This window comes from Ursus maritimus, unplaced genomic scaffold, assembly GCF_017311325.1.
Source record: "Ursus maritimus isolate PB19 unplaced genomic scaffold, ASM1731132v1 scaffold_22, whole genome shotgun sequence".
Lineage (NCBI taxonomy): Eukaryota > Metazoa > Chordata > Mammalia > Carnivora > Ursidae > Ursus > Ursus maritimus.
Genome location: NW_024424675.1, coordinates 24,840,413 through 24,853,799, shown reverse-complemented (window position 1 = coordinate 24,853,799; position 13,387 = coordinate 24,840,413). Strand labels below are relative to the sequence as shown.

Below are 13,387 nucleotides of genomic sequence, written 5' to 3'. Positions count from 1 at the left end.
CATTCTTTATGGCTGAATAATATTCCATTGTACATGTATACCATGTCTTCTTTATCCATTCATCTATGGATGAACACTTGGGTTACTTCTGTACTTGGTTATTGTAAATAATGCTGCAGTAAACAGGGGTGCATATATCTTTCAAATTATTGTTTTCGTTTTCTTGAGGTTAATACCCAGTAGTGGAATTACTGGATCGTATGGTATTTCTATTTTTAATTTTTTGAGGTACCTCCAGCTGTTTTCCATAGAGGGTGCATCAGTTTACATTCGTACCAGCAGTGCATGAGGGTTCCTTTTTTCCACATCCTGACACTTGTCATTTCCTGTCTCTTTAATATTAGCCGTTCTGACAGGTGTGAGGTGATATCTCACTGGTTTTGATTTGCATTTCCCTGATGATCACTGATGTTGAGCATCTTTTCATGTGTCTGTTGGCCTCCTATAGGTCTTTGGAAAAGTGTCTAATCAGGTTCTCTGCCCATTTTTAATCAGATTATTTTTGGTGTCGAATTGTGTGAGTTTTTTATATATATTTTGGAGGTTAACCCCTCATCAGATGTATCATTTGCAAATATCTTCTCCCATTCATGAGATTGCCTTTTTGTTTTGTTGGTGGTTTCCTTTGTTTTAATACCATATATTTTTATGGAAATATAAGAACATGTGTGGGAGTAATAAACACAGTTCAAAATTATGGTTACCTCTGGCGGGAGAGATGGGAATATAACTGTGTAGGAATATACAGGGGCCTTCAGCTATATTTGAAATATCTTATTTCTTAAAAAGAAAACATCTGTAACAGGAATGGCAATTTATGAGTGATAAAACTTCCATGGTAGGCATTTCTTTTCTTTTTTAAATAGGCAAAATGAGCCACATGAGCAAAGATAGAGAAATAAGAACAGTGGTGTTCAAAGGGGTTAGTCCTCACACCAGTCCTATAAGGTATGTTAGTCCCATTTGATAGTTGAGCAGAGACTTAGAGAGGTTCCATGACTTGCCTACGTTTGCACAGCTGCGGTTTGCAGAGCTGGAATTTGGACCTAAGTGGTGTAGCTACCAAGTCCCATTCTTAGGGGAATGCAGAAGAGGACCGCATCCAGTCTCCAGTGACCTGAGCATGGGGATTTTTTTATTTTTGTCTCCTGTAGGAAATGATTCGACTAGATGAAGTCCCCAATCTGAGTTCTTTAGTATCCAATTTTGATCAGCAGCAGCTTGCTAATTTCTGCCGGATTCTGGCTGTCACCATTTCAGAGATGGATACAGGGAATGATGACAAGCACACACTACTTGCCAAAAATGCTCAGCAGAAGAAGAGCTTGAGCTTGGGGCCTTCTGCAGCTGAAATCAACCAAGGTAAAGTCTCTACGTTTTCAGAATTTTGACACCCCTTTGTAAATTATCTGCTCTTTCAGTATCTCTAGAGATTGATTCATGTGAGGCTTCTGGGGTCCACTTAGAGTATGTAAATTTTGTGTGTGTGTGTATCTGTTCATTATTTTAGAGGACCAAGTCCATAACCTTTATCAGATTTTTTTTTAACTATGTTATGTTAGTTGCCATACAGTACTTCATTAGTTTTTGATGTAGTGTTCCATGCTTCACTGTTTGCATATAACACCCAGTGCTCATTGCAATACGTGCCCTCCTTAATACCCATCACCATGCTAACCCATCCCCCACCCCCCTCCCCTCTGAAACCCTCCATTTGTTTCCTGGAGTCCGTAGTCTCTCATGGTTTGTCTCCCCCTCTGATTTTTCCCCCTTCATTTTTCCCTTCCTTCTCCTGATGTCCTCCATGCTATTCCTTATGTTCTACATATAAGGGAAACCATATGATAATTGTCTTTCTCTGCTTGACTAATTTCACTTAGCATAATCCCCTCGAGTTCCCTCCATGTCAGTGCAAATGGTGGGTATTCATCCTTTCTGATGGCTGAGTAATATTCCATTGTATAGATGGACCACATCTTTATCTGTTTGTCTGTTGAAGGGCATCTCAGCTCCTTCCACAGTTTGGCTATTGTGGACATTGCTGCTGTGAACATTGGGGTGCATGATTTTTGAATGGATTCAGAACCTCAGAAAAGTTAAGAATGTGGGTGGCTCCGTTGGTTAAGCATCAGACTCTTGATTTCAGCTCAGGTCATGATCTCAGGATCATGAGATGGAACCCCATGTCAGGCTCTATGCTGGGCATGGAGCCTGCTTGAGATTCTTTCGCTCCCTCTCCCCCTCCCCCCATCTCTCTAAAAAAAAAAAAGAAGAAGAAGAAGAGTTAAGAACCATTGTTTATCGGAATTACAAATACACATACCTTTTGATCACTAAGCCTCTTCTGGGCCTTTATCCTATAGATATATAGGATATGATGTATATTCAGGGTCATTCATTGCAACGTTGTAATAACAAAAGACTAGAAACAAGACCACTTAATTTCTAGAATATTTATGTAAAGGGAAATTGTATAGCTTTTAAGAAAAAAGAATGAAGATCTCTGTGTAGTGATTCAGGAAAATATCTCCAAGATGTATTACTGTTGAAAATGCAGAGCTGTGTGTACAGTATGATACTTTGTGTGGTAAAGCAGAGATGGGGGGAACACGATCAGATGTATTTGTTTGCTCGTACACAGTATGGATAAACCGGAAGCACGCACAAGAAACCGAAAATGGTTACCTGTTGGGGGTGGCTGGAACCAAGGTAGATGACAACAGTGGAAGTAGGATTTTTTTTTTTTTTAAGATTTTATTTATCAGAGAGCGCACGTGCACACGCAGGAGTGGGGCGAGGGGCAGAGGGAGAAGCAGACTCCCCGGGTTAACTGAACAACCAAGGTGAAATAATAAAAACTTAGCATTAAAAGGCAGTAGTAGGGAGCCATGATCACCCTCTGGCAGCCCGATGATGCTTTGAAAACAGTACTTTGTTTCTGAGGTCCAGCTCACTGGACGTGTGCGTTCCCAGGCCCAGCTCTGCAGAATTGCTGAGTGCCGCACAGCAGCCTCCCTCGTAACTACTGAAGTGAGTCCCCCATTAACTCTGCGAATATTCTAGTTTTAGTCATGAACACCAAATGGTCACAACTGTATTTCTAGGTATTAAGGAATATAGTTGTACATGTTTTAGTCATATGTAAAAACAGAAATACACGAATCTGTGGATGCCAGGTTGGTGGTTCCCCCTCCAGGCTTGTTTTTCTTTCTGAATCCATAGATCCAAGGCCTGCCTTTGTCTATGTAGGCTTTTCTTCCCCTCCTTCTTCCTTTCTTCGGACTTAAAGAGTGCTCATTTTAGCAAATCGTAAAATATACATTCTTAAAAACATGTGAATTTTAACTAAATTATACCTTAAAGCTGATTTAAACACGCTGACAAAAGCTCACGTTTGTTAAGTTCCTGCTGTGTAGCAAACATTGAGCTAACTGCATTACCTAGAGGTGATTTTATTTACTCCTCCCAGCAGCCCTATGAGATAGAGATTAGCATCCCCATTGCACAGCTTAGGAAACTGAGGGTCATAAAGGTTCAGTATTGGATGCCTGTGTGTGCTGAGGCACTAAGTCACTTTCATCTTAGTTTCCCACTTAAGGAATCTGTTCTGGCAGATTATTTTTATCCTGTTAGTATTGATTACCTTCACGTACCTGTTTATAAGCTGCCTTAAGTGAAACCAGCATTGCCCATCGTTCTTGGAGGACAACGTATTCTGGTCAGTTGGTTTTTTAATTAACTGAGAGTTAACCCCAAACCCAGGTTTCTTTGTTTTGGGACATTACAAAAAGAAAGTCTTCATAAAATGTCAGGGTTCACTCATATACCTATGTGGCTACATGTGATGTCTGCTTATAGCTTTGGGATTGAAGCTTTAGTAAATGTTGTATTTTAGCGCATGATGTTATGTAGTGTCTGACCTTTCCCAGCTCTCTGACCATAATTCCTGTTTCCCTGTCCCCCACCCTACACACATTTTTCTCCAGTCACGTGCCCTGGGAAGGCCAAGGTGAACATAATTAAATCACAAGTACAGTGAGAAAGATCTTAGTCCACAAAGTTGTGCTTTAATTGAACTCCAGTACTAAATGCTTCTAAATATAGGTATGTATAATAATCATCTCAGGCTGCCCTAACAAGAAACCATAACTGGGTGGCTTAAACAATAGAAGTTCGTTTTCTCACTGTTTTGGAGGCTAGAGGTTCAAGATCAAGGTGCCGACAGCATTGGTTTCTGGTGAGGCCTCCCTTCCTGGCTTGCGGACAGCTGCCTTCTCAACTGTGTCCTCAGGTGGTCTTTCGTCTGTGTATGTACAAAGAGAAAGCAATCCCCGGTGTCTCTTCTTATATAAGGACACGAGCCCTATTGGATTAGGGCCCACTCTAAATGACCCCATTTAATTACCTCCCTGAAGGCCCTGTCTTCCAGACACAGTCATATCATGAATTAGGGCTTCATGAATTTGGGGGAGGGAACACAATTCAGACCGTAACAGTATGGAAAGTGGACATGTTTTCCTTTTGTTTTTAATAAACTGTGGCTGTTTTCTTGCCCAGCAAAATAATGATTTATACTGTCTTCCCAGAGCTCATATAATAATAAAAATGTAAGAGCCCTTTTTAGATTTCTCAGAAGTACCAGTTGTTCTTCTCTCCATTCGGAGGGGAACAGATGGTTTCATCGGGGGGAAAAATCATTCAAGATTTTAGTCAGAGATGTAGATGAAGCCACAGGCCAGATAATTATCGATTGATAGGTGACAGCTAAGAGGTGCTGATTTCTGTGAGCCAGGACAACTTCAGAATCCTCTCAGCTGGAAAGCAGGGCCTAAACTGAAGAGGAAAGTTTATGGGAATATTTCAAAATACTGATGTTTTAACAAATATGAGGAGAGGAAAGGTTTGCTTTTGCAGAAATCCTGAGTTGTGTTTCGGTTGTCAGCCAGTTTAACATTAACCAGTAGTGTGGATCACTGCCAGTAAGGCCCTCAGAGTTACAAGGACACTGTGAACCTGGTGCCAGTTCCCTGAGGTTGTGTATAATTTGATGAGTATAATTGGGCCAATTTTTTTTTTCTGGGGACAGAGCCCATAGCTTTGATCACTTTTTCAAGAGACGAGTGATTCACAAAGGCTTAAGGATCTCCAGGGTGGGGGTTGGAGTCTCAGAACCCTGAATGCTGGGCAGTCACATCTGAAGGAAGGCCTGTGTTGAGTGTGCAGGATGGGAAGGATAGGTCTTAGGGACTGAGAATAGAGAAACTGCAGCTCTTCATCCTGCAGAAAAGAGGTTGAGCGTAAAATAAAAATCCAGCTTTGAGAAGATATTCATGTAGAAACCACTGTTTTATTTATTTTTGGAAAAAAGTAATACATATCTAAAGTTTCTTAAATAAGAAGAAGAGTGGGTATATAGTAGAAAGTTTGTTCCCTTCCCCGTGGCACCCCTGTTACATTTTCCCTTGTGTCCCTCCGGAGAAATTCTCTGCATGCCCAGTCAGGGGGATGGAGGAGGGAAAGAGATTGGCTCCTCCTGATCTGCAGAAATGGTAGTACAAAATAAGCACCCTTCTGCCCTTTGTTGTTTTCACTTAACTTTATCTTGCAGAGCGTTCTGTTGCAGTGCATACAGAATTATGTGATTCCTTTTTACAACTGCATAGTATTCTGAAATGTGGGCACACCACAATTTATTTAACCTGTCCCCGATTGATGGAAATTTGGTTTATTTTAAAATCTTTGTTCCTACAAGTAACAGCCGTGTGTATGGAGTATGATGTGCTGGATATTTGCCTTTTACACTTTGATGGATGTTGCCGGATTAACCCTGCACAGGTTTTACTGGTTCATCTTCCCCTACCCTGTACGTTGTTCTCAGTACAGGGCTTTTTTAAACTTCCTGATGTTTGTCAAGCCAGTAAGTAAAAAATGGTATCTCAAAACAAAAAAGCTTTCTCCGTGTATTTTTTTAAATTGAGGTGAATGTCACATAAACCACTGAAAGTGAGCAATTCAGGGCATTTAGTACATTTACAGTTTGTGCAACCATATTTCCATCTAGTTTGAGAACATTTTCATCACCCCCCAAAAGGAAACTGCATGCACTTAGACAGCTGAAATTCCCCGTTCTCCCCAACCCTGGCAACCACCTGCTTTCTTGTTGTACATGTACCTAGTCTAGGTGCTTGTAAATGGGGTCCTAGAATATGTGACTTTTTACATCCTGCTGCTTTCACGTCGCCTGATGTTCTTGAGGCGCGTCCGTGCTGTGGCACATCAGTGTTTAATTTCTTTTTATGGCTGAATAATATGCGTTATCTGTGTATACCACAGTTTGTTTATGCATTCCTCAGGTGCTGGCCATGGGGGTTGTTTCCCCATTCGGGCAGTTGAAGTAGTGCTGCTGTGACTGTGCGCGTGCGTGCATCTGTTTGCGCACCTGTTTTCAGTGATTTGGGGGATATACTGAGGATTGGAATTGCTGGGTCATCTGGTAGTTCTGTATTCAACTTTTTTTTTTAAGATTTGATTTATTTGAAAGAGTGAACGAGCACAACGGGGGAAGGGAGGAGGGGCAGAGGGAGAGGGAGAAACAGATTCTCCCGCTAAACAGGGGAACCGTTGCAGGGCTCAATCCCAGGACTGTCCCCCCCTGCCCCATTACACCTCAGCCGAAGGCAGACGCTTAACCATCTGAGCCACGCAGACACCCCTGTGTTCAGCTTTCTGAGGAAAAGTTAATTTTAATGTAGTTTTAATTAGCTTTTTTTTTAAAAAATGAGGTCAGACAATATAGTCACTAATTTACAGAGGATAGAAAGGGGGCTAAGATTATTTCCTGAGCTCCGTGCTGGAACTGAATTTATATGACTTTGTATAATCCTAACTAATTACTTTGTTGTAATTTATTTGATTTTTGAAGAATTTTCTTTAATATTGTTCTTTTGAATTTTACTTTAAAATTTTTCATTTAAATTCTTCACACAGAGACAGGTATATGACACATATCACATTATAATGATACTTACTCATCACCTAGCTTCAGCTGTCAGTGTCTCTTTATCTGTATCCCCATTCACTCCTCCTTACCTTACTTTGAATTATTTTGAAGTAAATCCCAGATATCACAAGATTTTAACCTGCATATGTTGCAGTGTTCCCACAAGATAGTGACTCTTTTTAAAAATAACTCCAACATCATATTATACTCCCGAAATTAATAGTAATATCTTGGTATTGTGAATACCTACTTAGTAATTTTCAGTTAGATGATGCATTCATGTGGTTCAAAAGAATCTACAGATTTAAAAAGGTGTTCATTGAAAAGTTTCCCCCTCACACTCTTATTTCCAGTGACCTAATTCTCTTTGCCTTTGGTAGCCACTGGTGTTTTCTATCCTTCCCGGAAGATTTAATACATGTATAAGCAAATACTTAGAGATGTTAGCCCTTATTTTTAAAGAAGGTTAAATGATAGATCCATGATCTACTCCCTGGATTTCCCTGCCTCCACAGTGTGTTATGTTCTCTTATGCTGATCAGAATTTCCATCTTTTGTGAGCAAAATGGGATTAAGGGAAATAAGAGTTGGGTGATTATTCAGTTTCTTTCTTAACCTAAAAAAAAAAACAAAACTTCTTTCTTCCTGCTAGTGCATGTTTGTTACAGGAAACCCAAACTAGAGAGAAATAGTTTTAAAAGAAGCATTTATGGGGCGCCTGAGTGGCTCAGTCGTTAAGCGTCTGCCTTAGGCTCAGGGCGTGATCCCAGGGTCCTGGGATCGAGCCCGGCATTGGGCTTCCTGCTCTGCTGGGAAGCCTGCTTCTTCCTCTCCCACTCCCCCTGCTTGTGTTCCCTCTCTTGCTGACTGTCTGTCTCTCTGTCAAATAAATAAAATCTTAAAAAAAAAAACCGAAAAACATTTCTATCCTCTCCTACTTAGGAACGGCCACAGTAAACCCCTTGTTGTATAGTTAGTCTTCATTCTTTATGTGTATATTATGTGCATATTTTAAAGAAGCCGATTTTTAAAGAAAATGGGCTTAAGCCAGTACTGTTTAATAATTTTTTCTCTAACAAGTAAATTTAAACATTTTTTTGAGTCACTCTGAATAAAGATATGTGTGTCTTTGTTCTTAGTGTCTGTTGTATTCTATTGTAATGGGATATATTGTGTTTAATCAGTATGCTGTTGATGACCATCTTTACCTTTTTGCTATTGTAGAAACCACATCAGTGAATATCTTTGTACATGTGATTGGTATTTCCTTGCAGGAAATCCCCAGAAATGAGCCTCCTGGCTCAAAGACACACAGGTTTTAAGAAATTAAAGTGACTCCAATTTATATTCCCGCCAGTAGATGTAAAAGAGCATATTTCCCTGCACCTGCTATTGAACTTGTTTCTGTAATTTAAAGTACTATTTTACTTTGGCTTAGCATTTCATTTTGGAAGCAAACTCTCACTGGCTACTGTCAGATTATTCCTGTCGTGCGGGTAAGGACAGACTCATTGTTCAGGGCTTTAGAGCTGGTCTCTGTTTTGAAAATGCACTCTTTTGTTCTCTCCTTGGCAGCGGCCCTTCTCAGCATCCCTGGCTTTGTTGAGCGGCTTTGCAAGCTTGCGACTCGAAAGGTATCCGAGTCAACGGGCACAGCTAGCTTCCTTCAGGAGTTGGAGGAGTGGTACACGTGGCTGGACAATGCTTTGGTGCTGGATGCCCTGATGCGAGTGGCTAATGAGGAATCCGAGCACAATCAAGGTACTTGCGGTGGGTTTTCTATGAGGTGGGGACCTTTTCCTTAGGCTCCTGGAGCCATTCTTGACCTCTTTTCCAAGGAGGACTAATTGAAATTTGTTCAAAGTAGAATTTTCCTCTGGGAAGTTTTAGATCATAACTGTTAACGATACTTTTGAAAGCTAGTGACAAACCTCTTTAAACTCTGTCAGAGTGGACCTGAAAGCAGGGAGAGGGGACTGGCTGGATCCGATAACCAGAGCATTCTTAGGAACTCAGAGAGTCCTTTCCAGGTCTCTTCATTCTCCATGGTTCTCTGGTGTTCTCTTCTCACTCTTCTGATGAGTAGACTCCTAGTTTCAGCAGCAGCTTCCTGGTGAAGGGCTCTGGCCCATCTTGGGTCAGATGCTCAACCCTTAAACGTTTGACTCTGGGCATCAGGATGGGGTCAGATTGTACAAACTCAGGAATTCTCACTGTAAAAGTGAAGAGGAGTTCTGTTTCCAGGATGGCAGTGTGTGGAGCTCTGTGGACCTGCTCCCCGTGGCAACTATAAACAGCGACAAAAACCATCCATGCAAAGTCTGTGGAAGTTGTTCTAAGAGCATACAGTAAATGAGGAGCTCTTCAAGATAATCGCTAAAACTCAGAACAGTGAGAGTCTGTGACATTTGAAGTTCTGCTTGGTGGAAGTTCTACTCTGGGCAGGTGTGGCCAAAAAGATAGAACCCTCAACAGGGGACATGATTTCCAAACAAGGAATATGGTATCTCACCATTGAGGACGAGGGCAGACTGCCAGCTTTTCTCATCCCCTCCAATTTCAAGTTGAAGAGGCTGAATACTTGATGAGTATATCCTACAGGTCAGGGGCTCCCCGCCTCAACTTCATTGAGATATAATAGATTTATAACTGCGTATACGTTTAAAGTATATAGCGTGTTAATTTGTTACATTTATATATTGCAAAATGATTACCATCCTAGCATTAGCACCTCATCCCATCACATAATTATCATTTCTTTTTTGTGGTGAGAACATTTAAGATCCACTTTATTAGCATCATTCAGATCTTACTAGCTATGATCACCATTCTGTACATTGAATGCCCAGAACAAACTTAGAACTGTACGTTTGTACCCTTTGACCACTATCTTCCTATTTCTCCCAACCTCTGGTAACCAGCATTCTACTGTTCCTCCGAGTTTGGCTTTTTTAGATTCCACATGTAAGCGATATTATATAGTATTTGTCTTCCTGTGTCTGACTTCTTTCATTTAGTTCACTTATTTCACATAATGCGAGGGGCCCCTTTCCCCACCCACCTCTGTATTACACTCAGTGCACAAGCTATGCCCTAGGCCTGGCAAGCAAGAATTCTGTGACCCTGCTGCTCTTGCCCCAACTCACTTGTAGGACAGAGATTCCATGCAGGGATCTCCATGCAGCATGCAAGCTGAGAAGGCTGAGTCTGCTGACCCTGCTCAGAGTAGTAGCACCAAGAATTTGCCAGGAGGAGAGTTAGTAGGTAAGAACAGAAAGTAGGGAAGTTCAAAGCTAAGGGTGTTCTCAAAAACAGTGTAGATTTTGGTGGTAAGCAAATAAAAGGAGGCTGTTAGCTCTTAAGTAAGAACAAAAAGCTAAACCATAGGCTTGGTAGTTTACCAGCAAGAACGAGGCAGACAGCTTAGCAGAGCTCTTCTGAGATCAAAACCAACTCAGACTCAAAAACTACCTTTGCCCAGTTTTAATTGGATTAGACTTTGGAGCACTATGCCCCAAGGCCTTGTCAAAAGTTGAGCATTCTGCCAGCAATTAGTGGAGTCTGACAGCTGGGTTTCATACCAGATGAGGCAGAAATCTTAACAGAGAGATCAAGGAAAGCCATAGAGAGCCCTGCTGAAACACTGTCATCCAGGGAGACTGTAAACATGCCCACGGCTGCACACTCTGAGGGCAAAACACAAAGACCTCACTAGGCCAGGGAGAAATAGATTTTACTGAAATAGGCTAGCCAGGTCACTGAACAAATGAACAAAGGAATGACAGCAATCCCTGAACGGAAGGAAAGGGAATCCATATCCAGAGTTGCTGCACTATTTACCTAAAATGTCAGTTTTTAATAAAATTTGAGCTATGCAAAGAAGAAAGTACGGCCCATACACAGGAGAAAGCAGGCAACAGAAGTTGCCCGTGAGAGAGCCCAGATAGCAGATCTAACAGAGACTTCAAAGCACCCAGTATAAGGATGGTCAAAGAACTAAAGGAAGCTATGCTTAAAGAAGTAAAAGAAGGGACGCCTGGGTGGCTCAGTCAGTTAAGCAGCTGCCTTCAGCTCAGGTCGTGATCCCAGAGTCCTAGGATCGAGTCCCATGTAGGGCTCCTTGCTTAGCAAGGGAGTCTGCTTCTCCCTCTCCCTTTGCCCCTCCCCCCTGCTTGTGGCTCGCTTGCTCTCTCATTCTCTCTCTCTCTGACAAAAAAAAAAGTAAAAGAAGCTAAAGAATCTGTGACAACATCAAATAGAGAGTATCAGTAAAGAGATAAATATAAAAAAGAGCCAAGTGGAAGTTCTGTGGTTTATTAAATTATAAGTAACTGGAATGAAAAATTCACTGAAAGGAGCAGGAAGAATATTTGAAGAAATAGTGGCTGAAAACTTCCCAAATTTGAAAAGCACTAACGTACACATCTGAGAAGCCCAAAAGTACTGGAAATAGCATAAACTCAGGGATTTACACCCGGACACATCATGATAAAAATGTTGAAAGAGAAAGAGAAAATCTTGAAAGTAGCAAGAGAAAACTCCTCGTGTTCAAGAATACCTCAGTAAGCTTGATAGCCGACTTCTCGGAAATAACAGAGGTTAGAAGGCAGTGGGATAACCTATTCAGAGTGCTGAAAGGAAAAAAACTTTCAGCAGCAAAACTTCTTTCAGAAACGTAGTGAAGTAAATTGCTAGATAAACAAAAACTTAGAGAATTTGTTACTAATAGATCTCCCTTATGAGAAATACCGAGGGAAGTTCTTCAGGCTGAAAGCAAGTGCCCTCAGACAGTAATTTAAATCTACACAGCACAGCAAAGAGCATTACTAAAGGTAATTACGTAATCATAAAAGACAATATAAATGCATATTTCTTCTCCTTTCCTTAACAAGTTTATAAAGCAGTTATATAAAACCATAGGTTTATAATTATATTGTTGAATCTGTGACATACAGAAATACAATGTACTTGAGACAGTAACAGCACAAAGAAACTTTGTGGGACCAAATTTTGTGACAACTTGAGTGGGACCAAAGTTGTATTGCAATAAGGAAATTATACGAGATGGTAACTTGAATCAACAGGAATCAATGAGGAGAACCAAAATGGTAAATAAGAGGGTCACTATCACCAACTCTATTAATATTTACTTTCTTTTCTCAGCTTCGTGAACAGACATTAAATTATATAAAGTAACACCACGCCGTATTGTGTAACCGCGCATGCAGTGTATTGTAGGGTGTGTTGTTGGACGGTTAGCGTCTGTAGAGGTAGCACGCCTAACAGTAATAGCGCAAAAAGGCGAGAAGGAATAGAGCTGTGTAGGAACGCTGGAGTTAGCATAAATCTGAAAAGATCCTGTCAAATTAAGATGTATGTGGCAAATGCTACAGCAACTGCAAAGAAAGTAACTTTAAAAATACAGGGAGAAAGTCATTAAAGGAATTATAATGTTATACCAGAAAATATTCTTTTACTACAAAAGAAAGTATTCTAGGAGAAATAGAGGAATTAAAAAACACATGAGATATGTAGAAAACAAAAAGTAAAAAGGCAGAAGTAAATGCATCTGTGTCATTAATAACCTTAAATGTGAATGGATTACAGCAGTTCATTGTTTTAAAAAGATCCAATTGTATGCATCCTACAGGAGGCATTCTTTTCTTTTCCTTTTTTCTTTTTTTCCTTTTTTTAAGTAGGCTCCATGCTCATTGTGGGGCTTGAACTTACAACCTTGATATCAAGAGTTGCATGTTCTTCTGACTGAGCCCGCCGGGTGCCCCCAGGAGGCATACTTTCTATTCAAGATAGAAATAGGTTGAAAGTAAAAAACAGAAAAAGATGCATCCTGCAAAGAGCAACCATAAGAAAGCTGGAGTAGCTAATACTAAAAAAGATTTTAAAACAAAAAATGTTATCAGAGATAAAAAGGACATTTTATAATAAAAGTCCGTTTATTATTATGAGTCTGTTAAGAAGATATAACAGTTACAAACATATATTTAACACCAGAGCCAAAAAAAAAAAAAAAAAGAAGCAAAGACTAACAGATTTGAAGAGAGAACACGCAGCTCAAAGGTAATAGTTGGAGGCCGGAATACCCTACTTTCAGTAATGGGGCGAACAGCCAGACAGGGGTCAAGAAGCAAGTAGAAGACTTGAGCAGCAGGTAAACTGTCTAGACTTACTGGATGCACATAGAACATACACCTAACCCCTGCAGAATACATGTTCTTCTCATGTGCACATGGAACGTTCTCCAGCATAGTCTGTATGCTAGGCCATCTGAAAAGCCTCAGTAAAAGAAAGAGGATTAAGGTTGTACAGACCATGTATTTCAACCACAGTGGAGTGGTATTAGCAATCAGATATTAGAAACATACGGAA

The 13,387-nt window shown here is 40.6% G+C and overlaps 1 protein-coding gene across 5 annotated transcripts in view; it reads left to right on the top strand.

The window, feature by feature from the left end:
* The window catches only part of LOC103669912 (transient receptor potential cation channel subfamily C member 4 associated protein), a 66,415-nt gene that overhangs the window by 31,712 nt on the left and 21,316 nt on the right, over positions 1-13,387 (top strand). For all 5 annotated transcript variants that reach the window (XM_040638226.1, XM_040638224.1, XM_040638225.1 and 2 more), the window contains exons 7-8: positions 1,155-1,362; positions 8,576-8,761. In XM_040638226.1, coding sequence (XP_040494160.1) covers positions 1,155-1,362; positions 8,576-8,761 — 394 coding nt within the window. The remainder of the gene's footprint in view (positions 1-1,154; positions 1,363-8,575; positions 8,762-13,387) is intronic.